The sequence below is a fragment of the Miscanthus floridulus genome, chromosome 6 (genome assembly GCF_019320115.1).
Source record: "Miscanthus floridulus cultivar M001 chromosome 6, ASM1932011v1, whole genome shotgun sequence".
Taxonomy (NCBI): Eukaryota; Viridiplantae; Streptophyta; class Magnoliopsida; order Poales; family Poaceae; genus Miscanthus; species Miscanthus floridulus.
Window position 1 is genome coordinate 109,138,736 of NC_089585.1, and position 25,384 is coordinate 109,164,119.

At 50.5% G+C, this 25,384-nt stretch overlaps 2 protein-coding genes across 3 annotated transcripts; both read right to left on the reverse strand.

Moving 5' to 3' along the window:
- Positions 1-6,852: 6,852 nt before the first annotated feature.
- LOC136458997 (probable sugar phosphate/phosphate translocator At1g06470) lies at positions 6,853-12,395 on the reverse strand. 2 transcript variants are annotated; one of them, XM_066458900.1, is made up of 12 exons: positions 11,696-12,395; positions 11,413-11,585; positions 10,587-10,672; positions 10,450-10,499; positions 10,187-10,254; positions 9,837-9,937; positions 9,664-9,676; positions 8,716-8,900; positions 7,985-8,071; positions 7,790-7,884; positions 7,491-7,624; positions 6,853-7,373 (listed from the first exon to the last, which is right to left on the reverse strand). In XM_066458900.1, the coding sequence occupies exons 1-11, from the start codon at positions 12,133-12,135 to the stop codon at positions 7,501-7,503; spliced, it is 1,422 nt and encodes a 473-aa protein (XP_066314997.1). In that variant the 5' UTR covers positions 12,136-12,395; the 3' UTR covers positions 6,853-7,373; positions 7,491-7,500. The 2 variants fall into 2 exon arrangements, with proteins under 2 accessions (XP_066314997.1, XP_066314996.1); XM_066458899.1 differs by having other exon boundaries at positions 7,487-7,624; positions 11,696-12,394.
- A 4,172-nt stretch (positions 12,396-16,567) lies between these two features.
- LOC136458999 (transcription repressor OFP3-like) lies at positions 16,568-18,047 on the reverse strand. Its single transcript, XM_066458901.1, has one exon. The coding sequence runs from the start codon at positions 18,006-18,008 to the stop codon at positions 16,959-16,961; it is 1,050 nt and encodes a 349-aa protein (XP_066314998.1). The 5' UTR covers positions 18,009-18,047; the 3' UTR covers positions 16,568-16,958.
- Between the last annotated feature and the right edge of the window lie 7,337 nt (positions 18,048-25,384).

Sequence of the window (25,384 nt, forward strand, 5' to 3'; positions counted from 1 at the left end):
GTGCGAATGTAGCCAAAGGTGCATGTGCAGAAGACGTCGTCCAGCCTACGGATGGAGCGAAGCCTGGGTCAGAAGCGAATGTCGCCCTGCCTTCGACCGAGCCGAGTGTCGCCCCATCGGAGGGCGAGTAGCCTTTATCTTCGCCGGTCGCGCCGCCGGGCGGCCACAGTAGAAATTTAGAGTAGAAGTACTTAGCATATGTAAAGGATGAGTTCGTGGGGAAGCCCCTGTATGAATAGTTGTGTTGATGAATACATCAATTTTTGTTTTGTGATGAATCACTTCGTTTGGGGAAGTTTTGTCCCATCTGTTCCTTATTTTTACCCTAGCATAGCTTTGTTTTTTATTCTTTCTTTTTCGCACCTGCTCGTTCATCATGTAGGCTGCAACCTTAAGAACCCGGGCGTGGCCCGCGAGGCTCAACTGGTCGTAACCGTCGGTAGTGGCGGGGTGCGATTGGGTGGAATGTTTAAAGCAAAGTTACGTAAGATAATTAAAGGAATTGACTACCCTTTCATTCGGGTAAAAAAGAGAGGTGGTATCGCACCCCTGTGAAGCCCTTGAGCGACCCAGGCCAAAAGTGTTTGGGCCGGGGTGCTTTGTAGGAGCAAACGTTGAATGAAAGAAAAGTGGTAAGACCGGATTTTTAGGGGAAGAAACGACATAACTGTTTGATGTTCCAAGTGTTGGTGAGAACATCGCCGTTGTTGTCCTTTAGTCGGTAGGTGCCCAGTCGAGCCACCTTGTCTTGATCCTCGCGCTTGGCCTTGCCCTCTTCCTGGCCTCCATTGAAGACCGCTCCGACCGCCTCGTCGCTGGAGGCATGGTTCGTAGCGACGTCGTGCAAGTCGTGGGTGGTCCAGGGCTTTAGGCAGTCAAGCTTGTGAATCAAAGACTCATAGGTTGTCCCAAAGAGGAACACGTTGGTGACGTCTGCGTCGATGATATCAGGAAGGGAGTTGCACCGCTTTGAGAACCTATAGATGTAATCCTGCAGAGACTCGTTGGGCTCCTTCTAGCAACTCTTGAGGTCCCAGAAGTTCCTAGGGTGGACATACGTCCCCTGGAAGTTCCCGACAAAGACCCTCTTGAGGTCTACCTAGTCGCATATGCTATAGTGCGGGAGGAATTTGATCCACGCTCGAACATGTCCCCCTATGCAGATGGGGAGGTACTGAATGATGAAGTGGTCATCATCCACTCCTCTGGCTCAGCAGGCGAGCCGAAAGTCTTCAAGCCATATTTCGGGGTTCGTCTCCCCAGTATACTTGGCGATGTTGGTAGGTGGTTGGAAGCGCTGTGGGAACGACGCTCTCTGGATGCGTTAGCCAAAGGCCCATGGTCCCGGGCCATCCAGGCTAGGACTCTGGTCGTTGGGTCGGTGATCGCACCTGGGGTGCGTTTCACCAGCCTCGTTGATGGTCCAGTCGTAGCTCGTGTCGCCTACTCTCACCACCACCCAATGGATGTCATCATCATGTTGGGCTCGACGCCGATTGCTGATGACGCTGTGAGTGTCTCGGTTCGACCCAAGGTGTTCGTGCACCGGGGGCCGGTGTGGAGCAAGCGCCGGATTAGGCCGTGGTGCAGCTACGTCCTCCTGCTCCACGCCTGGTGGCTATAGTGGTGAGCAGATGGAGCAATTCATCTGGTGCGTCCCCGCCCCCTGGTGGGGAGAGAGGCCACGAGTCGGTGTCACGACGTGGAGCTCTCCACCTATTGCACGGCGGCGGTCTCCACCAGCGACCGAAGGTTTCGGTGGACCACCTGCTCCTGTGGGTCAACAGGCTCGGGAAGGCCATGCCGAAGCATCGCTGCCACGGCGATGTTCTGGCTAGCCTGAGCAAACTATGGGGGATCGTTCCCCCTATCGATGATGTTGCGCTGAACCTGGCGGGCACGACCCTGGGCGCCGCTCACCGGGTTCCACACACGGGCCATAGGGTGCTGCACCGAGCGTGTTAGCGCAGGTGGTGGCTGGTTCTGCTGCCTTCGTCGTAGCTCCTTACCGTGCTCCTACGCACATGTGAGGGCCTCCGCATGAGGGTCTAGAGGGTTGTGGGTCTATAGAGACTCTGCTACCACCGGTGGCTATCCCAGAGTGTCCACCATAGCGCACTCCTAGGATAGAGGATGGCTAGGTGCCACGACATCATCGATGCTGGAGCCGTCGCTCTTAACATCATCATCCATGAGGTCATGAAAAGATACGGGAGTGTAGCTTGCCATCCCCATGAATTTGGATGCGAGAGGGGGCAGCGCCAACATCCTTTGGAGCCCTAGGGCATACGCTTCCGCGAGGGGTGCGAGGCCATAGGGGAACTGGTCGCATGGCGGTCTTGGCAGGGACAATAGGGTCCCTTCGTAGAATCGGTGGAAGATAGTAAATAGCGAGTAAATAACATAGCGTACGTTACTCATAGTTGGGTTTGAGCCCAGCGTGGGCTCTGAGCGAAGCGCAGGTGCCTCATCGTTGAAGTCATCGGGTGTCTCGGAGCCGACGGAGGGCGCTCCTCCTCCGACGGGCGCCATGTCCAGTGCCTCCTCGCGGAGGTGAAGCACGCCGATCCGGTCGACGATGAAGTCCAGGCTTCCAAAGAGGAAGGTCTGGGATGGCTCGAAGACGGGTGGAACCGACATCCCAACAGGTGGGATAGTGGGAAATTCTAGTGAGCCAAAGCGAGTCATATCGCTTAAGCCCGCCATGGCGAAGGTGGTAGAAAGGTGGGCCATCCAATGACCAAAAGTGTGAACGTATGGCGTCTTCCCCATGGACGACGCCAACTGTCGGTGTAGAAAGTGATCAACACGTAAATATTTATAGTTTTACTGTACGTTGTGATCGGATGTGGCCTAGCACTCAATAACATAGGGTTTATACTGGTTCAGGCAACGTGTCGTACGTCCAGTTTGAGTCGATCGATGACTTTATTCCTGAGCCCAAGTGCTCGAAGTTTGCTGCGGGGTTACAAACAAGAGGGAGTAAGATAGGGGGTGCAAGAGATCCGGTCGGACTCTGGATTGAAGGGCCAAGAGTTATGGGAGCTCCTACGTGCGCTAAGTATTCGAGCATGTGCTCTGTGTAGCTTTAGAGTGTCTAAAGCTAGCAGAGAGTGGATCGATCATTGGTTGTTCCAATCGTGTGTGTTCGAATCATCCGTCTTTGAAGAGAGCGCATCCCCTTTTATAGATGAAGAGGACGGCTTTACAAGAGTGAGTGTGAGAGAATAAGTGTGTGTGTGTGCTACCTAATCTTGTTGCCCACGTCGTCGGGTACAAGGCGGTTTATCGGTGCCCACAACACTGTTGGTGTCTGGATGCATGTAGTACATCCTTCTGACATGGCCTGATAGTATTGTCCTACAGGCCCTTGATATTGCGATTGACTAGAGCGCCCTGCCTTACTTGCTCTGTTTGTTTCCTAGGTCTTCACCGATCGGGTGTCCCCGATTGGTCGTTGCCCAGTCGGCTCCGGCCTCTCGGTCGGAGAAGAGCTATAAGCAGAGGTTCGATGTACTTCTGATCAGAGAAGCGAGTCATAGTCGGAGGCAAGCGTCGTTCCTTCTCGACCAGGTCTTCCGATCAGAGAGGCTGGCCGGAGTCGGAGGCAACGGAAACAAGCGTCGTTCCTCTGTGGCCAGGCCTTTCGGTCGGAGAGGCGGGCCAGAGTCGGAAGCGAGCGTCGTTCCTCCTTGGCCAGGCCTTTCGGTCAGAGAGGCAGGCTGGAGTCAGAAGTGAGCGTTGTTTGTTCTTTGGCCTGTTGTTAGGTTTTTTAGGCTAGCCCAGGAGTTGTGTGTCATTCACAAAGTTGTCTGCTGGGTCGAGCTTTTGCTGGGAAGCAGATCCATGAGGGACCCCGGGTTTATAAACCCGACACTAAGAGAGAATTATTAGGCTAACATCGATATGCACGTGTCGGGGACCTAATACCGAGGTACCCAATGAGGTGGAATTAATAACCATCGAACGTTGACGCTTTCGATCAGACAAGAACACTACTACACTTTTTGCTCGAACGACGAAAGATTGGTTTTGCTTCGCCCGACCCCCAAGGGCTAAGACTCTGCCTCGCCTGGCGTCTGAGGGCTAGCTCTGCCTCGCTCGACGTCTGAGGGCTAGCTCCGCATCGCCCGATGTCTGAGGGCTAGCTCTGCCTCGCTCGGCGTCCGAGGGCAGGCTCCGCCTCGCTCGACGTCTGAGGGCAGGCCCTGTCTCGCGCGACGGCTGAGGGCAGACGTCTGAGGGCAGGCTTCGCTTCACCCGACGGCTTAGGGCAGGCCTCGCCTCGCCCGACGGCTGAGGGCTGGCTCCGCCTCGCCCAACGGCTGAGGGCTGGCTCCGCCTAGCTCGACGTCTGAGGGTTGGCTCCGCCTCGCCCGACGACTGCACCCTACTCCTTCATAAAGACGAGAATAGGGTACGATGGGACATTCGAGTCAACCACAGTACCGAGGGCCATGCCCTGCATGCCTGCAGGAAGGTACTGTCAGGATACGACGAGACATGTGCTTTAGGCCCTTTTCAACCTGACAGAGCCCGAACAGTGTTGTAGGCGCCGACTTTTGTCCCACCGTGTTGTAGGCGTTGTCATCAGCCCTTGGACGCGGATACTAACACAAGCATACGATAACCACTACGATCCAAGACAAAACTCACATCATCTACAGTGACAGACGTATGGTCACTTCCCCGTCTACTCTCCGAAGGGTCACAGCTCGGCTCTCTAGCACGTCGCATCGTCCGTCGGTGTAGGATGGGATGCACCCACTTACTGAAAGAGGCCAGGGCACGGCCCTATATGGATCAGCGAACATGCCATTCCTGACAGGGTCTGCCATGTTAGCAGGGCAGACACAGGGGAAAAGAAAGACCCGTATCCTTCGAAGGACCTTCTCTATATTTGGTTTTTTCCTCTTTCTCTCGTTTGTAACCCCTGCTCCCCTCTTGCCTATAAAAGGGAGGGCAGGGCACCTCACTAAGGGGACCGATCATTTTGATATGCAAGACGACGAATCAATTCGACACAACACACAGCCAAGCAGCAACCGAGCTCTTGGCGTCCTTTCGACCTTTCCATCAGAGACACGGTACCTGTCCCTCTCTCGACCGTTTGTACCCCTTACTACGAACCTTTCTCGGTACTAATAACACGAGCAGCAGCAAACTAGACGTAGGGACATTCTGCCCGAACCAGTATAAACCTTGTGTCCTTTAGTACACCATCCGAGTCTAACGCGTAGCAATTATAAATTTACTAGTTGGTGTTTGTTCAAAACACCGACAACACGTTACTGTTCACACGGTAGAGGTTCAGATTTAAAATGTTTCGATGTCTGGAAAGATAAGCATATCATTAACAAGCTGGTGCTACACTAGTATATATCCAATAGAGATATGCCCTGCTCGCTTGGCTGATAAGCCATGCCTGAAAGTATTGTTGGCTGATTTGTTGTGAGAGAAAAATATTATTCGTTGACTAAAAAGTATGGCTTATAAGCCAAGCGACGGATCAAACAGATGGGGTTATCACTCTGTTTGGAGGTCAGAGCATCTCCGAGCGTTCTCTAAATCCTTGGTTTTTAACAAGATAACAAAAAAACCCTCTCCAATAACTCCTAATTCATCCTCCTAATCTTTTAGAACTTGAAAAAAGTCACTATATTCTGCGTAAACTTACGCGCTTTCGAGTCGCGCGTATCTTCTCTCTCCCGCGCGTGTTTGTCGGCCAATCTAAAGGTGGAAGGGCGTGAAAAGAATAAAGAGTAGAAAAAAGTTACTGATGCAAATATACAAGAGAAAAAAATATATAAAAGTGGTTAAAATAATTTAGAAATAGTATAAGATTCCTGATATAAAATTGTCTTCTATATTTTAGGAGTGGATTATTAGAAACTTTTGATGATGGCTTTCTTTATCTATTCTAATATTTTTTAGGAGTCGTAAAACTTCGTGCTTTTAGAAAAAAAAAATATCGTGTACTTGGTGATGCACTAAGTAGTTCTGCCGCTAGGGCATACTGTAGGAGAGAGGAATCACGCCTTGTTTAGTTGGACCGCAAAGTTCAAAAAGTTGCTACAGTACCTGTCACATCGAATGTTTGCGGCCCGTGCATGGAGCATTAAATGTAGACGAAAAGAAAAACTAATTGTACAATTTGATGGGAAATTGCGAGACAAACGTTTTAAGCCTAATTAGTCAATGTTTAGACACTATTTACCAAATAAAAACGAAGACGCTACAGTAGCCCCAAATTCCAAATTTCGCGAACTAAACAAGAGCTCAAATAGGAACCACGAGACACATAAGTTGGGTTTGGGCACGTTATCTTGTCAGCTGACGTCCTGAGAGAAACAGAGACTTGTCAGCTGACAAGCTCGGCCCTTTATTATTATCTTGGGCAGTTGGGCTTGGGCCAGGCCTTTATTTGCTATATTTCTCACCTTACAAACCGGGTAGTTGCATAGTGCACTCATGCAGCTTATGTACTCATACAATTCATTAGGAAATACAGGTAACATGAAAATATTCTCGGATTGTTCTACCAGTGCCTCTATGAAATGGTTGTTACTAAGGGCCTGTTTGGCCTCCCTCCAAACTATAAGATATTTTGGCTTTTCTTGATACATTTTTTTGTTAGATATTTTGGTTTTTCTCAATACATTGCTTTTGTTATGTATCTAGACATACACTACATTTAAGTGCATAACAAAAGTTATATATATAGAAAAGCCAAAATATCTTATAATTTAGAACGGAGAGGATAATTGAGATGGACCGGGGCCGACCTGACACTGTGCTCTCAAGATAGAAGTACTACCAATAGAACCCTCTCCAAAATAAGGTGGGACGAACTTCAACTTGTGGTGCTTGTATGTGAAACAGTATACATTCCCATAATGACACCATTGCATATAAGAGTGTTTATTTTCATCTAAAAAAATAAGAAAGAAAGAAAAGAAAGCTATGTTCCGATGCTGAATCTACCTTCAACATTCAGAATGCACTACAAAATTGAGCCCTCTCCTCTTCCAGAGAGTTAATAGTGTGTCAGCTGTATTTCTAATTGCAATTGATGGAACATTTTCTTAGTGGACATTTGCAGAAAGTCTCGTTCAGATATATGCACAATTCTTTGTTTTGAATGAAAGGACAAAACATCTGTACTGATACCAGGCTGTATGTTCCATATATTAGCGTGTAGTCTTTCTCTTCCCAACTTGTCACATGGCTGCAAGCGTCATGCTCGTGCATGGCTGACCACATCGATTGATGAACTCAAAAATATGAAATCATTTAGCCTGTGAAAGTAAGACTATGCAGGCACAGATGATCTTGCTTCTCTGGAAAAGCCAGTGCATATAATAGTCTGCATTCTGAAAAAACATGAATTAAACCGTTAAACCACTTGAAAAAATCGAGAAATTGCGAAGCAAAGATCTTTTATCTGAACCAAAAATATATCCCTCATATTTTTTTTTGACCTTACCTACCACATTCAGGTCAGCCTGTATCATCTTGAGCTTCAGTATCATCGTCAATGATAACGTATTTTGAAGTCCCATTAGAAGATTGGATATTTGTCCCAGTATCTTCATTGTGATGCCCTTTTTTGAACCTTTTATACCTTCATCATACAGCACAAACAATTGTTAGTCAATATTCTCCATGCATTAGAAATAAACTTATGCTTCTTATTTAAAGATTCAAAGTTAGAAATTTGAGTTGATTTACCAATTGTGGATCGGTAACAATAATAACATGGAAATGAAATAGGAAAGTTTCGACTCACTTGTAAATATTAAATAGACCGACACCAAATATTATTATTGCCAACCCAAGCGCCTTTAACCATGTAAATGGATCATGAAAGAATAGCACAGCAACCTGCATTTTTTAATTGTAGAGTCACAATCACATGAATGAACTAGCATAGATGAATTTTGCATAAACTAACATGGAAAGCAAAATCAAACTTTAGTTATACCAGAATAGTGACAGCTTCCTTCACAATTCCTGCTACAGTCACTGTTACAGCACTAGTCACAGAAACAAGGACATATTCTGTCAAAACCTGCAAGTGAACAGATCCGTTACAAAACCTTTTAAAAGAATAATCGGGAGAGCCACATTCATGCCTTAATAATAAATCAATAGTAGACTCCAGAAAGAGAAGACTTGTTACAAGTATTGTGATGGAACTGAAAAAACAAACTCCCTCAATAGTTGTCCAACTAGCTCATGGTGTCATGCACGCAATGAGCCACAGTCTAAGTAATAGTTAACAGAATCAACCATGCTTCACCTGTTCACCCTATTACATGATGTGTTTAAGCACTTTAATGTATATTATAAAAAATAGCAATACCTACACTCCTGGTTTCCTTAATGGATAACAATTCTGAAACAACACATCCCACTAGAATGGACTAGTACTTTGACAACGAGGGGGTAGTTGTTATGTTTAATTCTAAGTTAGAAGAAAGCATAAATATTTAAAGGGCGTACCCAGTGCAGAGAGCTTCCGCTCTGTGCGAGGTCTAGGGAAGCGTGTCAGTGGCAAGCCTTACCCTCGCTTGTGCAATGCGAGGAGACCGCGACTCGAACCCGGGACCTTCCGGTTGCAGGCGGTAAGGCTCTATCGCTTGCACCAGGCCCGCCCTCCAAAGCATAAATATTTATTCCCCAAAATGGAGTACACGACACATAGTCACATACCATGAAAAAGGCCAAAGCGCCACCTAGAAGCAGCAACAAGCTGCTGCTTATTATGTGAGCAGAACTATCAAAAAAGTGGCTTGCTCTGAAGTCGTGCCATGGATCCATCACAATGGAAATAATTGCTGTTACTATTGCCATTACCGGGGTAACATGGCTCATCAAAGTAAAAGGATTCTTTAATCCTGCATGGCAAAATAAAATAAAATAAAATAATGGTGCTGTAAATCTGTCATTTAACATGTTGATTGACTCAGTAGAATAAACTGCATTTGAAGTTGTCAATTTTAATATTTCAGACCATACTGGTATAGACTCTAATGCAATGTATTCACAGAACAGCTGACATGGAATAGTTTTGAGGCAATACCGCAGTAGCGGCTACCGGCTATAGATAGATCAGTAGTTGTACTTCCAAAGAAATTAAGCCAATCAAATCTATCTGAATATTTATGAACCTTGTATGACTATTTTTCAGGTATGTGACTGCATGGTTGTCACTTCTCAGTATCCCAATCCATATCCTTAGGATACTACGATTCTACCAAGTCGAAACGATTCCGAACCCACCATAAGTCTTAAATTTCATAGCATCCCAATCTCATAAGATAGGTAGGATCTTACATATGATCTCAATGATCTTACGATCTTGCATAATAATTGAAATAATGATTTTTTAAATGACTCGGCTGTGATAAAATATTAGGTGGATTGAAAATAATGTCAATAAGTCCACTTAAATTTACAAAAAGACAATTAAATTAATCAAAATGAATATCATAGGATTCAACCTTTACAACATATTACAAATCTTACTGTCAGGCAACAAAACAATCCTACCAATAACAAGGATCCCAATCCTAACCATGTGTGGCTGATGCCATCACACGGATGAAAGGTGTAATAATGTTCCTATCTATGAGTAAAATGCTAAGATAGAAAGCTTACCGTATTCCTCCTTCTTCAGGAATTTTGGAAGACATATATAAGAAAAAAAAAGGCAAAAGTTCAGTCACGACAGGGACGAATTGAAAATACAGCCACAGATATACAACCATTATTACACAGTATTTAAACAGTATAAAATAAGAAAACTGCGAAAGCATTATACGATAACAAACCTGGAGAAGAATCTGAGTCATGGACCAGCGGAAACCAGACATAACAGCAGCAAGCATAATAAATATAAATCCCCACAGATTAAATTCTGTCTCTTTAGCAACTGCAAGATACAAAATTAGGCCACGGTCAAAGATGATAAGATAACAGAAAATATGTAAGTGGCGTGAACTTAAAAATTAAGATGCAACAGGAAGCTGATAACTTTCAGGAAAAATCTAAGTGGCATGAAGTTGAGAATTAAGATGCAACAGTAATCCACAGATTATACTACCAACCCTATAATTTAGTAACACACTAGTTGCAAGGGTATTTTCTTAACCCTGAATACGTTAATGTAAACATGTATTACCTGTTAGTAGAACTCCAAATGAAATAACCAGCATGATTCCAAGAAGGCTAAAGCTCGGTTTCTCAAGCCTTCCAAACAAAGAAGGTAAACTTCAGCTTGTGACAAGAAAAATGATACAAAGCATAGCAAAAGAACATGAAAAGACAATTGTAGTGACAAGTAACAGATGAAAAAACATAAGTAGATTCAACGAAGACGAGAAGTTGCTAAAACTGAAGACAATAAGGCCCGTGCAACTAAAGACAGAGTAGCAAGCAAAGTACCTGAACATAAAAGCAAACAGAAGAATGAAAATTGGAGAAGCAGATTTGCACTGCACAAGAATTTAAAAGGGTGAATTAGAAGCCCAAATACTAACTGTAGACAGAACAAATAATGATCATTTTAGAAAGAATTATACCATTGTAGCAAATGTCACAGTAATGAAAACAAGTGAAATGTTGCTCAGATTTATATCAAGAGCAGTAGCCAAAGCTGTTGGGACAACTGCACAACCAATACTGGAATTGTTATACATACAAATTAGAGTAAATATTGAACTTACTATTTATTGCAGCTTAAACAACAAAATACAAACAAATGAGTAAACAACAAGACAAAATTGTACTAATGTTTTACTAACTTCTTTTTATTAAATCGAGTGAGAAGTGTTTTCTAGATCATAGGCCATGGTACAAATTTACTGAAATGTAATAACAAAGATACAAACAAGGGAAGTGGTAACCAACTCTATTTTTGAGCTCATACGGCTCTGTAGCAGTTTTGATTCACATTGTGGTGGTAAATGTGAGGGAGTGTGCCACCCGCACCCAGGGTTTGATCCCCAAGTGGGAGCATGTGTGAGATTACCGTTTAAAAGAAGCAAAACCACAAATGATTGCAGTTTTCCATCCTTGCTTAATCTAGCATATAGGTTGTTCTGTATAAGCATTTGGCCTCATGGTTGTTTCACACCAAAACGCTTAATTTCCTCCATGCTCAATGCTTTTACCTTACCCCAAAAGATCTAATTTCGACTATGCTTCCCTGATGCTAGTTATATTGTGTTTGACAATCCTATCCACATCCACCGCTAGTCCAGAATAGCCAAAGTTAGTTTTGCTGATTATGGAGCACCGAGATATCCAATTCACATGACACTTTGCACTATATGTGGAACTGATACTCACCCAACTATAGTAGACATATGAACAATATTAGAAACAGCACATCACGCAGATACCCACCTCGTAAACAGTAATCCTTCCACGACATTTTACTTGGCCCTCCCTCCAGGCCGCGTTGCTGGAACCACACGATGGCCCTGGACGCCACAGCCTGCAACGTGAAATGCACTGTGTTCATCAGGAATGGCGCCGGGAATTTCCACATTTGCTTCCCCAGCATCTCCTTGTTGTACCTGACCACATGCGCACGCGCACGGAATGAACACTAGCAACAAACATATCCGCACACGAAGGTAGCCGGAAAATCGCACAACAGTATTAACGAACAATACGTGTTACTTACAGCGTCAAGCATGTGCTGAGCGTGTACCAACACGCTATCAACCCGATGACCTTCGCAAGGAACCTCGGCGAGATCGGCAGATCATCAGATCTCGCCGTCGCCCCCGCCTCAATGTCCATCGGTGAGCTGCCGCCGCCCGAGGAGGATGGCAGGAGCGGCAGCTCGAACTCCTCTGAGTCGTCGCTGTCGCTGGTCGCCGCAGAAGCGGCGGTATTGGAGGCGGCGGCGACAGAGGGGTCCCTGCACCACCGCGAGAACGACGGCTCCCTTCGGATCCCGCCCACTTTCTTCCGCTGCCCGCCACCCTCCTCCCGCGACTCTCCCGCCCGCTCATCGAGCTCTACGGCTACCGTCAACGGAACCGCGCCCTCCATCGCCGCGCCCTCCACCGCCTCCAAGTGGTGGTGCCCGTGGCCGTCCTCGACGACGCAGTCCCCCATGGGACGGAGACGGCTGAAGGTCCTACAGAAGCTTGGATCTGGCGTGCGTCGCTGATCGCATCGGAGGCGCGGGGGCGCGAGGCACGCGGCAAAGTGTCGGCGGCGGCGGCGGCCGAAGCGAAGCCGCAGGCGAGGGGTTTTGCGGCTGCTTGGTTCGCTCCGATTTCTGGTAGCAAGTCAAAATCCAGCACCTCGTCGCGGCGACTTCCGAGCGGGTAACTGCCAGCTGCGCGGGCCGCGGCTGCCACAGGTAGTTTTCCTTTGTGGGAGGCGAGCTGGCGAGGAGCCCCTTTTTCTTGGAAGTCCATTTTTTTTCTCTAAACTATCGTGAGATTCAAGTTTTGTCGAGACACCTCGGCTGAAAATTGTCAAAATATGTCTTGATAGTACATATCTTTGATACTATAAATGTTAATATATTTTTGGGTAAATTTGGTTAAAACTAAATATTTTTACCTAACACAATGATACTAAATAAATTTAGGCATTCAACCATTTGAAATACATGTAATTTTGGCCATCCACTATTTTGAAGTTGATTTTTGTCAATATCGTTTTAACATGCATATTAATGCATTTACCAAATTAGGACATAATTTAATGGTGAAACCATCATACATGGTATTTAGCTACCGCTGACTTTGTGAAAGAAAAACTAACTTCAAAACAAATAACATTTTGAATAGTTAAAACGATCAAAATCGTCAAGTATTTGAGTTCGAAGCTTAAAATCAACTATATAGTAGAAGAGTAAAAAGCAATAGAAAAGTATTTTTTTCCTTCCATTACTCTTTGTGTACATGCAACCATGCAGCGCACCTACTAGAAATAAAATGTTATGAGAAAGTTCATTTTTATCTCCGAAAACTATTGTTGGTATGATTTTTCTCCTCTAACTCTGAGCCTTACATCTTACGCCCTAAACTCTCAAAACCAAGTTCGTGACTCGGTTAGAAATGGTTTTCAATGCAGTTTCATCTTATTTTAGTTAAATTTGATAAACCTGATGATTGTTTAAATACTAAAAAATGCCTCTAGGCTTCTAAAATTCTAAGGGAAATTATAGAGATAGATTAGGACAAAAAAACGAAATAAAATATTTAGAACTCGTGAAAATACCCCTAGAAACTTTCAAAAAATAGATTTCGCTCTAAGGCAATGAAAAATTGTTCCAGAAAAAGTCTAATAGATGTCTAAATGTGTTCTTGAAAACTCAGCACAACAAAAACATGAAATGCACAAAGATGCATTAGACATTAAATGCATGTTGCATTCATGCTAGTTGCATCATATTTTTGTCATGGAAAGTTTTAAAACACATTTTTAGACACCAATTATAATATTCTGTGAATTTTCCAAATTTTCTAGTTATTTTCGCATTTTTCTAGAGCCAAATCTAATTTTTGTTCTATCCCTATGATTTTTCTCATAATTTTTAGAAGCTTGGATATATTTTCCATGGTTTAAAAAACTTTATCAAGGATTTACCATGTACTTTAAGTACAAAAAATATGAGATCGCCTTGAAAGCCACTAGTAACAAGCTAAAAGGGACTTCTACGTTATGTTGCTCAAACTTTTGTGTGGTTGGAGGGCCCGAGAGTGAAGAGAAGACTGGCTTATATGCTCATATATGTTGAAATAAGTTCATTCTTCACCGAAAGTTTCATAGCATTATTTTTAAAAATAACATTCAATGCATAGTTTTATTCTATAGACATTGAATTCCATACTAATTTAGAGTCAGTAACCGATCTAAGGGAGTTTCATTAACATTAAACTCACTTCTTCTCTCTTATTAAAAATGTTGCCATATGACAAAAATGCTTACGTGGCAAGCTATTAAATATAATAATGATGTTTAGCTGAAACTTCCATTGAGACCAGCATAAATGTAATGCCATGTATATATTCTTTTACCTGTACGCCAATATTGATTTTTGCACTACCTTTTTAATTAGATGTATTTGGTTGGTCGACAGCTAGCAATCTTTATTTTAGATCACTTCATTCAATCACAAATGTAGTTGGTTTATTTTCGATTTGTTCTAACTTCTAAGTCAAACTTTATCAAGGTCTATTTGGCACAGTTTCTTGTGGCTCCAGCTTCTCCGATAGTAGTAACTGTGGCAGCACAATTGATAAAAATATGTTTTCTCTCTCATGAATGTGGAGCCAAGAGAAGCCACAATTTGTGGCTCCTGACTTTAGCACCTTTGTGGTTTTGTAGTGTGGAGCCAAAGCCTGATGGAACCTGGCCTTGGGGCCTAAGCCTAACTCTAGCCGTCAGTATGAAAAAATTATACAGATTGAAAACTCAAGATGTACATTATTAAATTCGTTAAAAATCTGTTTTTTATAATTTGTTACAAAAACTGCTTTTATAAGGTCTAATGATTTTTATTCAAGACAATATTTATAGATATTTCTAATTGAAGTTAAATAGTTGGCTTAAAATAGTGCCAGATGGTTGGTATTTGATAGTACTACTCAATTTTTGAATGATGTGAGTGTGACCGCCCACAGCTAAACGCTTCTGACATGAACAATGGCCATAGTTTTTGCTGGACATGGCATGCACTACGGCACCTTGTGGTATTGAACTCCATATCTGAGTCGAGAGCATATTTCAAGTACAACGCGTTTAGGCTCAAAAAAAAAGTACAACGCATTTGTGTACCCACGACCTAGGTCCAAGTGAGTTCGAAGACATAATAATGTACTCATGGAGCCTTGTGTATCGCGTTTAATAATTAATATGATCTGCAATGTAACCTACGCGAGCACGTTTACGTTCGTGGAAAATACTCTTAATGAACGAGGTGCTCATAGTTTGTTAGCCAATAATTTTGGAACAAGAAGACTATGTCGTTTCGCGATTGACAGTTGATGACTTGATGGCAACTATTCAACAAAGAAGCACTAAGAGAGCTCTTCCTGACTTACGGAACTAGAGTCTCGCAGCCAACAGCGGCGACGCAAGGACACGACAGTTAGGCCACACCATTGGCAAAAGTGTAAACGTAGGATTCGCAAAGAGGACAGGCATCATTTTTTATGGAATAGTTATATGTTTTTGTTAGAATATTTGGAAGGAAAGGAATGGAAGAACGTTCCACAATACCACGATGCAAAATTTTGCATAGTTTGATTTTTATGATCTTGGAAGACATCAAACTATGCAATCGGGCCTTTGTACCTAAAGTTACAACCTAATGTGAGCGTTTTAGTTGCTTTGGGAGCTCTCTGGTTTGTAGCTATCTTGGTAGTTACTATTGTTGTCCCTTATGGCCTTATGGCCTCATGGCCGGCGGGGTAAGTTGCGTAATCGGCTATGTCTGAATGATGTGTGTCCGGTGTCCCTCGCATCTCCTTAGCGATCACTTTTCTTTCGTTATTTTTTCTTCTCCCTTTTCCTTTACGTGCTCTGTAATTATTCTATTCTCTTCTAATAAAATGACTGGATAAATCTGTCGCCGTCCTTTTGAAAAAAAAAAATTAGGTCATCATGACTCCTTTCTGAACAATTTGCGAGTTCAGGACTTCGGGCACAGCTCTATAAGTTGCGTGTCCTTCCCTACGTCCACAATAATATAAAACAACAAACGACCAAAAACGAAAATAGTGAACTTCATGTCAGTAAAAAAACAGAGAACTGTGAGGTCTGATAGTCTCGTGTCAGTGCAGTACACGGCAAACACTGGCCATATCAACTGTTCACACTTTCAAACAAAAGCCGCAAGTCGGCAGCTATTTGAATTCTAGTGCTCGTTTAGTTCCAAAACTTTCTTAAAAAGTGCTATAGTAGTCATCACATCGAATCTTGCGATATGTGCATGGAGCATTAAATGTAGACAAAAAAAAAATTAATTACACAGTTTGGTTGGAAATTACGAGACAAACATTTTGAGCTTAATTAGTCTATGATTGAATAATAATTACTAAATAAAAACGAAAGTACTGCAGGAGCCAAATTCTCAAAATTCGTGAACTAAACGCAGCCCTAGAAACAGGAGACCTTGGAATCTTTTGCATGCGATACATGCCGCCAAATTACAGGACTGGAGCATACGATCCAAGCGTATGAAACGAACAGGCTTATTTTTGTCCCTTCCATGCGTTTCACTGAGCGTAGGTGAGCTGGCAAACACACAATACTCTCAGTGTGGGTTTAGTTCCCAGTCAAATTTTCAAAAAGTGCTACAGTAGTCATCACATCGAATTTTACGTGCATGGAGCATTAAATATAGACGAAAAAAACTAATTGCACAGTTTGGTTGAAAATTACGAGACAAACGTTTTAAGCTTAATTAGTCCATGATTAAACAATAATTGTCAAATAAAAACGAAAGTGCTACAGTAGCCAAATTCCCAAAATCTGCGAACTAAACGCAGCCTCAATACTCAAGAAACAAGAAACAGTTGTTCTTGAGCAGAGCACTACAGTATCTACCTACTCCATCCGTCAAAAAAAAAAGCCTAATCCTAGCTTGAACCTGTACAAGGGCGACGGAGGGAGTACATCAATTTCCGTCGTCCAGTGAGCGCAAACTCGCAAGCAACAAAAGCACCTCAAAAGCGAGCGCAGGTAGGTACGCCCCCACAGGAACAGGCCACAGCTTTTCCGCAGACACGCGTGAAAAGGCCACGTCGGCACGTACGCCTAAAAAACGCGTGGAAATCAGCGTCCACGTCGGCTCCGGACACGCCATGATGGATGCCGACGCCCGCGGGGATGCGGATGCCCTGCGGCGCGGATTTTCGAGCCGCTTCGCTTCGTGATCCTGCATGGACGTGGTGGCGGTAGGTTGTAGCTCGGTAGTCTCAGGTGCGTTGCGGCGGCGCGGCAACGGCGGTGGCGGTGGCGGTGACACGGGAGGTGTTGTTGAGCTCGAACCAGACCTGCCGGAAGACCTTGACGATGCAGTCGTGGTGCTCGTCGGCGTTGAGCGACAGGTAGCACGCCAGCAGCGTCTCCAGCTCCTCGGGACGCCCCACCATGTGCTTGCTCGCGATCATCTCCACCATCGACGCCCGGAACGCGCGCTGCGGGTCCCGCGTCCGCCGCACCACCGCAAACCGCTCCAGCTCCGACACCGCCGCCGCCGCGGCGTTGCTAGGCCTAGGCGAGCGCACGCGCACCGCGCCCGCCAGGCGCGCGCCGGCCGCCGGGGCCTTCGCCGAGGAGAATGACCGCCGCCCGCTGACGACTACGCGCCGGCACCGGCGCCGACGGCTTCGTGTCGTCCGCTTCTCCCCGTCCTCCGTGTCGGAAGGCAACGGGGGCCGCATCGGCGTCAGCGTCCGCACCGGCGCCGGTGTCGGCGACGGCGGCGCTTTCGGGGAGAGGGAGACGAGGTGGCCGAGCGGACGAAGGTCGCGGTCGCCGCCGACCGAGTAGTGGCGACGGTGGTACAGCTGCTGCCGCGCGGTCGCGGCCTCGGTCCTGCAGGAGGTGTCATCGTTGCCCACCGAGCGGCGACGCGGGGCGATGCCTGCCACCGTGTCCCCGGTAGTGTTGTCGCGACGCGGGACAATGCCAGCTGCTGCCTCTGCCTCGGCGGCGGATGATGACGAAGAGGCCAGGCTGCTCCGCGACGCCGACGCCGACGCGGTGCTGGGGCTCGTGGGCTTGTGGAAGCAAGACGGGAATGCGGTGGCGGCCTGAGCGGTGTTCTTTGCCGTGGACGTCGCATGCACGGCCTTGGTAGCGGCCACGCCGTTCTTGCCCGTGAGCTTCGCAAGCCATGCCAAGGGCGAGAAGGACGAGAAGATCGCCTTGCTCTTCCCCTTGCTGTCTCCCTGGCGCTCTTGCTCCGGTGGTTTCAGGGATTCCCTCTGCTGTTGCTTACTGCTTCTAAGCCGCCACCTCATGGCTGGCGTTTCGTGAGCTTGGCTCTTTACCTACGGAGGCTGGACAGTGGAGAGTGAAGAGTGGTGAGTGAAGAGGAGTGTTTGAGAGGGGCTGGGACTTTAAAGTGGGAGGTTTTGGCGGTTCACCGCACGGGGAATGCGAGGTGTGGTTGGTGTGGGTGCTACTGGAAATTTGCAACTTTCCGTAGAATAGAATAGAATAAAAGAAATTTGCAATGCGACTTTGAGTTTGAACTTTGAAGTCGTGAGAGCTTTCTGCCACGCCACAAGGAGGAGTAGGGGGAAAGTGGCTGTTTCACTTTTTCTTGGCGCTTCTTTCTCGTGCATGCGTGCCTCTGGGCTAGTATGCCTGATTGATTTCCGTGATTGGTGCTGGTGATTTTCAAGCACTCTGTAGGAGTACAAGTGTACAGCATGCTGATGCTGCTACTATCTCCCGCTTTCATTTTTTTTTTGCTAATTGGGCCATGCAGAGATTAGTAAAGAACAAGTGCCGGTCGTACTGCACTGCAGCCTTGCAGGAGTATGCACAGTGCCTGCCGGACTGTCGGCGTGGATTTTGGGTTTACCAAGATCTTGGTCATCTCTGTATCAGATCAGGAGATTGGCTGTGTGTCGGTGTTTTGGAACCGGGGGTCCCTCAACCAACGAGTGAATTTATGCTGCGTGCCCCTAATCCCGGATGGTGATGCAAAGAGACACAAGGTTTATACTGGTTCAGGCAATCGAGGCCCTACGTCCAGTCTGAGAGATCGATCTTCTGTTCCTTGCACCGGAGTGCTCGTAGTAGGGGGTTACAAGCTAGGTGAGAGAGGGAGCTAGCCCCAGGTCTCGACGAGGGTGGTGCGGGCTGCTTGAGGCGTTGTTCTCAAGCAGCGTAGAAGTATGTAGTTCTATCGGTGTGTTCGTCTTTTTTTCTCCTCTCTCTAGAAATGGCCCCGGTCCCTCCCTTTTATACTCTAAGGGAGAACCAGGGACGTCCATACATAGCGCTCTATAAATGGGGGTGGCGTGCCCGAGCCCTGTAGCCGCCCACTGTTGTGGTATGGTCGATGGAGTGGCCCCGTCCTTGTCGTGCAGAAGTGACGCGCCGATCATACTTGATCTTGTGCGTCGTGGGGCTCCAGTACAGCTTGATGCAGGACATGGCGGACGACGTGCTGGTCATCGTGCGATGACGTCGTAGGGAGCTGTGGCTCTGCAGATGCCGAGGCCGAGCCATCGTGGGGGGCTCGGCGGACATGGATCCTCAGGCTGCCGAGCCCCTGAAGCAAACTGCCGAGGCCTTGGAGGGAATTATTGGTCCTGGGTACTGATTCCGAGGCCACAGTATCCCAGACGTGGCTCCCCACGCTGCGTTGTTCTCGGAGCAGGAGTTGGCAGCACAGTGAGGCATGGGCGTCAACCATGTGCATAGTGGTTAGCACAGTGGCGGGTAACCCCTGCCCAGTCCTGCCTCCTGTCCCGTCGGCCATTCCGCTGTACTGTGCCGAGCATGCGGCCGATGTCAGGGGCAGCAGTTGGCTGAGTTAATGCGACACGACGTTTTGTCAGAGGGACGGGTGAAGGAAGAGGCAGCGGAGTGCTGCCGAGCCCGCCTCGCGCGAGACGGAGGGTCGGCGGCCCGGCCGAGGCCTGCGACGAGAGGGGGTCGGCCGAGGCCTTTGGTGGGGGATCGCCCGAGGTCAGCGGTGAGGGGGCCTCGGGCGAGTCGGAGAATCGGCCGAGGCCAGCGGTGTTTAGCTGGTTTCGACTTTTACGAAGTCTAAGCAGTCGTTTTTTGGTTCTTGCTTAGGGTACCCCTTCTCACGGTATCCGACAGTAGCCCCCGAGCCTTGGGGGGAGTGGAGGCACTCCCCCTGAGGTTCTGACGAGAATTGGCTCTTGATAGTTCCTGTTGGGATGGTGTTTTGTACTCGAGGTTTCGGTGGGTGCGCGCGAGCGCACCCGCCGGGTGTAGCCCCCGAGGCCCTGGAGGAGTGATTTCACTTCTTCAGGGGCTTTTTTCTCTCTCGAGTGAGGGGTTTTCATTGTGTTTGCCGGGCCCGTGGGTGCGAGTTCGGATCGCAGGGCCTCGACGATGCTGCGGAAAGAGCCCCTTAGCCTCCGCCTGGAGCGAGAGGGCCGTCAGGGGTTCCCCCGGCTTTTTGTACGACCCTCGTGCTTCCTTTTCGCTCGGAAGGAGGGGTGGAAGATGCCATGCTACCCTCGGTGGGCGCGAGCGACGGCATTTCCGGTGAGCTGTTATCGGGTAAGTCCGAGTGGAGGCCCGTACCCCGTTCGCTGGGGGTCGGCTAGCGGTCCGGAGACGCGCTCCAAGAGTACCGGCGGGTTTCTCTAGTGGGTGCCGAGGCCGTTCGCTGGGCCTCGGTGGCTCGGTGCCTCCCTACGGTGGGATCCCATTCGGAGACCTCCCTGCCGGTCTCGGACACGACACAGGGCGCGCTCGTACAGGCTCGCCCGTAGTCGTCCCTGACTCTTTTGCCCTGGGGCAGCTGTCGAAACCCCTGGGGGCCCAGCCTTCGAACCCCTGGACCGTAACGGGCTCGGGTCGCTTGTCTTTATCTTGGGTGCAGGAAGAGCCCCCGAGCCTCCGCACGGAGCGAGAGGGCGGTCAGGGGTCCTCCCGACTTTTTTGTCCGTCCCCCGCACGTCCTTTTCGCTCGGACGGGGGGCTGTTTGCCGAGCCCACTCGTGTGCGAGCCTGAGCCGCTGGGTCTCGGCAAAGTTGCAGGAGGAGCCCCCGAGTCTCTCGCACGGAGCGAGAGAGCGGTCAGAGGTCCCCCTGGCTTTTGGTTCGCCCCTCGCGCGTGAGGGTCTGTCTGCCGAGCCCCCCTCGGGTGCGAGCCTAGGTCGCGGGGTCTCGGCGTCTTTTGCAGAAGGAGCTCCCTAGCCTCTGCACGGAGCAAGAGGGCCGTCAGGAGATCTTCTGGCTTTTTGAACGACCCTCGCGCTTCCTTTTCGCTCGGAAGGAGGGTTTGTTTTGCCGAGCCCCCTCGTGTGCGAGCCCAAGTCGCTGGGCCTCGGCAATGGTTTGCAGGAAGAGTCCCTTAGCCTCTGCGTGGAGCAAGAGGGCCGTCGGGGATTCTCCTGACTTTTTATTCGACCCTCGCGCTTCCTTTTCGCTCGGAAGGAGGGGTGGAATGTGCCGCGCTACCCTCGGTGGGCGCGAGCGATGGCATTTCCGGTGAGCTGTTATCGGGTAAGTCCGAGTGGAGGCCCGTACCCCGTTCGCTGGGGGTCGGCTAGCGGTCCGGAGACGCGCTCCAAGAGTACCGGAGGGTTTCTCTAGTGGGTGCCGAGGCCGTTCGCTGGGCCTCGGTGGCTCGGTGCCTCCCTACGGTGGGATCCCATTCGGAGACCTCCCTACCGGTCTCGGACACGACACAGGGCGTCCCAAGCGTTTCGCTTGCTTGGGCCTCGGCCTCGTATAGGCTCGCCCGTAGTCGCCCCTGACTCTGTTGCCCTGGGGCGGCTGTCGAAACCCCTAAGGGCCCAGCCTTCGAACCCCTGGACCGTAGCGGGCTCGGTGCCCAGTTCCTTTGCCTGAAAGGAATCGGGGGGGGGGTTATTTCTCTCCCTACGGCTAATAACGGCAGGCGCGTCTTTTGAGGCGGCTTTTTCGGGGAGGCGAAACGGCGCCTGCTGCTGCTGTGGTTGGACGCGACGTGGCGTCAGCCGACGGGACGTATCTGCACGCGCGATTAATGAGGAGGGAGTGGGCGCGTGGGCGGTAAGACCGGATCTGGATAACCGCGCCGGATTTTTTGGGGGAAACTTCCCCGATTTCGTCGCCCGGTGGTTTCGTCTCGTCCCTGCATAAATACGCAAAGAGCCTCGCCCTCCCCCTTCTTACCTTTTCCGCATTCGCTTTCGCTGCCTCTGTGCCGTTGCTGAGAGCATAGAGCGCCGGGGAGGAGAAGGGCGAGAGCGAGAGACTGAAAGAAAGAGAGAGAGAGATTACCGCCGTAGCAGCGACCTCCACCGCGCAATGGCTGGTGGTCCCGTCATCCTCCCGGCGGATCCCTGGGAGCGGTCTGACGTCACCGAGGAGAAGCTGCAGTCGCTCGTGGAGGCCGGTCTTCTTCGCCCGATCACCGACCCTGACGAGCCGGAGTGGATTGCTCCGGGGAACGAGTCGGAGCCGAGGCCGCGCGACGGCTACGTGGTGAGCTTCGTCGTCTTCCACGAGCGAGGCCTCGGGTCGCCGGTGGATAAGTTCATGCGGGCGCTCCCGCACTACTATGGCGTGGAGCTTCACAATTTCAGCCCCAACTCCATCGCGCAGGCGGCCATCTTCGTCGCCGTCTGTGAGGGGTACTTGGGGATCGCTCCCCACTGGGAGTTGTGGCTCCACTTGTTCCGAGCGACGTTCACCACCAAGCCGGGGGGAACGAGGGGGGCTCGGAAGGTGCAGAGGGCCGGCGGCTGCACCCTTCACGTGCGCCAAGACCGGCAGTCCCTCTACATCCCGGCCCAGCTGTCATCGTCCAACCGTCGTTGGTACGACGGCTGGTTCTACCTCCGCAATGACGACGGAGGACTTCCTCCTTATACCGGGCGGGTTGTAGAGAGTCAACCAGAGAAATGGGGATACGGCGTTATCAAGGTTGATCAGCCTAGGCTGGAGCCGCTCTTGCGGGCCTTGGGGAAGCTGCGTGACCGCGGCCTTTCGGCGGCCGTGGTCGTGGCGGCCTTTCACCGCCGGAGGGTGTTGCCGCTGATGGCCCGGCGGCGGCGGCTGTTCGAGATGACCCCGAGCGACCCGATTGCCGGTATCAAGATGTCCGCCTTCGCCCTTACCGACGACGAGACCCTGCGTCGGGTGAGAGAGGCGGTAGACGGGAAGCCGAAGATCGACGATTTGATGCCGTTCCCGATGCGCCCGTCGCGGGGGCACATTTCACTGGTGAGTTGGATGTTGCCGACGCTTTCGCGGCCTTCTTGTTTTCCGCCTTTTTTGTCTGTTGTCTTACTTCGTCGTTCCCGCAGGGGATAAGAGACGTGCGAGACTCCCCGCCGCCCGTTCCCGAGGACGCCCGGCTGGCGAGCCGTGAACAGGGCGCGCGCCGAGGAGGAGAAGAAGAAGAAAGATGCCAAGGAGGCGAAGCGCACGAAGAAGCTCCTCGCGCGCGAAAAGCTGGACGCCCGTCGCCGGCGTCAGAAGCTCGACGGTCTCCCGTTGGAGCCGTCTCCCTCGTCGTCGGTGTCGGATTCTTCGGGCGACGGCGGCGGGCGCGAGGTGGGGACGGCCTGCCTGGAACACCTCCCCGACATTAGGGAGATGGTGCCCGGGGCGCCGGCAAGGAGCCTGACGCTCCTAGGAGGAGGAGGTGTCCCGGGGCCGGTGGCGGCCCGTCCCGGGGCCGAGGCCGACACTGCCCGAGGCGCGGGTGTCGGAGGAGCGTGCCGTCAGCCCGATGGGTTCGACGGTGGAGGTGGAGCGAGCGACGGTGGGGGCGACCCCATTGTCTCCGCGAAGGGTCGAGGAGGTGCCGGGGTCCGGCGGAGGCCAGCTGGCACCGGTGGACACCGAGGCCGCGCTGCTGCCACCACCGCCGCCGTTGCAGAGGAGGCTGGCGGTGTCGAAGCGGCTGCATCCCCGTTCGCGGTAAGCGTCTTTTCTGGTGGAGTCCGTAGTACTTCTTGTTTGCCCCTTGGTCGCATGCTGACCTTGGGAGTGTCTTTGCTTCCAGCCAGAAGCATCTGGTGGAAGATCCTGCCTTGGCGCCCCGTAAGGCGCTCAAGGTGAACGTTAGCTCCTCCGCCCATCAGGCAGCGGAGGCGCAGGCTGGCGTGCAGCGTGGCGCGGCGTCGGGCGGGGCCGTTTCGGAGGAGGCGGCTGCCCAGGAAAAGGGTGCCGAGGCGGCCGCGGAGCGAGTGGAGGAGGAGGAGCCCACGCCTCGCGATGTCGTGAGTCTTGGGGCGAAGGAGGCTGGGGCGTCCACCATTGCCGAGGCCATTGAGGGTGAGGCCGGAGCCCCCAAGACCTCCGAAGTCAGGGCGGTGGACGCCGGGGCCACCGAGGTAGAGATGGCGGAGGCCAGAGCCCCTGGATCCGTCGAGGCCGAGGCGATGGAGGTGGAGACGGAGCAAGTTTTGGCGCCGCCCCTGGTTCAGACAATCTCGTCTGATGATTCCTCCCAAGGGAAGGAGGCGGCGGACGTCGAGGCGGCCAGTACCGCGGAGCAGCCAGTCCCAGATCCCGCCGAGGGGAGTTCGGCCCTTGCCCGGCTACTGGCCCGAGCCCCGTGGGTGGAACTTCCCGCGTGTTTTCTGGCGGAACCGGGCTGATCCCGAGGGGGAGCCTGTGTTCGCCCTTGAAGATATCGCAGAGGGGGGGCGGTGGGATACCCTCGAGCAGTACCGCCAACTGGCAGTGCGGTCGCTGCAGACAGCGATGACTATTATGGGAGGGGACTTGCCCGGTGTCACCCAGGTAAGTACTTTCCTCTCCCGTGCCGCGTTGTTTTCTCTCCGAGCCCCCTCGCAATGTTTGACGTGCGTTTTTTGTTTTGCCTCTTTAGGAGCTCGAGACCCGATCCCTTGGGAAATCGGTATTCCTACGAAGGGAGAGGGATATCTGGGACCAGCTCCGGCGGCAGAAGGGCCTGCTCGCCGATGCTCAGGGGCTTTTGTCGGCGCGGAGTGCGGAAGTGGAGGACCTCCGCCTTCGTTGTGCTGACATTCAGGCCGAGTTGGCCACGGCTAAAGAGCAGTCTGCCCCTCTGGTAGCGAAGATCAAGGAACTGGAGGAGGAGCGAGACGCCTCCAGGTCTCGGGCCCAAGAAGCGACGGCCTCTGCCAAGGCCATAGCCAGGCAGCTGGGTGCGGAGCGGAGCGAGCATCAGCTGATGAAAGTCGCCTTGGCCAAGGCTACCAAGGCGGCTGAGGCCTCTCGGGTCGAGGCCTTAGACTGGAAGAGCAAGGCTGAGGGTAAGTTCCGCCGAATCGTGCTCCTTGTTCTTTTTGTTCTGGTTCGCGTTTGACTCCTGACCCCTCGTTGCGACGTAGATCTAGAGAAAGAGGCCTCCCAGGCGGCTGAGGCCTCCGTCGCAGCGCAAGCGGCGCTGGATGTTGAGGTCCGGGAGCACGAGGCGCTGCGCAGCGCAGTCCGTACCGCCTGCGAGGCCCTGGACGTCGAGGGAGTCCAATCGGCCAGCTCCCTTGGGAGCCGCCTAATTGCGTTGAGCGGCCGCGTCCACGAGAGGCTCCGAGGGGCGTTGCACATGGGCGTCAAGCGCGCCCTGGCCGTCGTTTCCTCGCACTACGCTATCAACCTCGAGGCTGTCAGCGACGGCTACGTGTTGCCAGAAGATGACGAGGAAGCTGATGCAGAGGTCGTGAAGCTGTTGGAGGCGGCCGAGGCACCTGGC

What these genes read in the sequence shown, in the direction of transcription:
- LOC136458997 (XM_066458900.1), bottom strand. Translation starts at nt 12,135, where the DNA reads ATGGGGGACTGCGTCGTCGAGGACGGCCACGGGCACCACCACTTGGAG. An exon ending in CTGTTTGCTTTTATGTTCAG is followed by an intron (nt 10,255 to 10,449) that starts GTACTTTGCTTG and finishes TTTGTTTGGAAG; the next exon opens with GCTTGAGAAACCGAGCTTTA. An exon ending in GCGCTTTGGCCTTTTTCATG is followed by an intron (nt 8,072 to 8,715) that starts GTATGTGACTAT and finishes GTTCACTTGCAG; the next exon opens with GTTTTGACAGAATATGTCCT.
- LOC136458999 (XM_066458901.1), bottom strand. Translation starts at nt 18,008, where the DNA reads ATGAGGTGGCGGCTTAGAAGCAGTAAGCAACAGCAGAGGGAATCCCTG.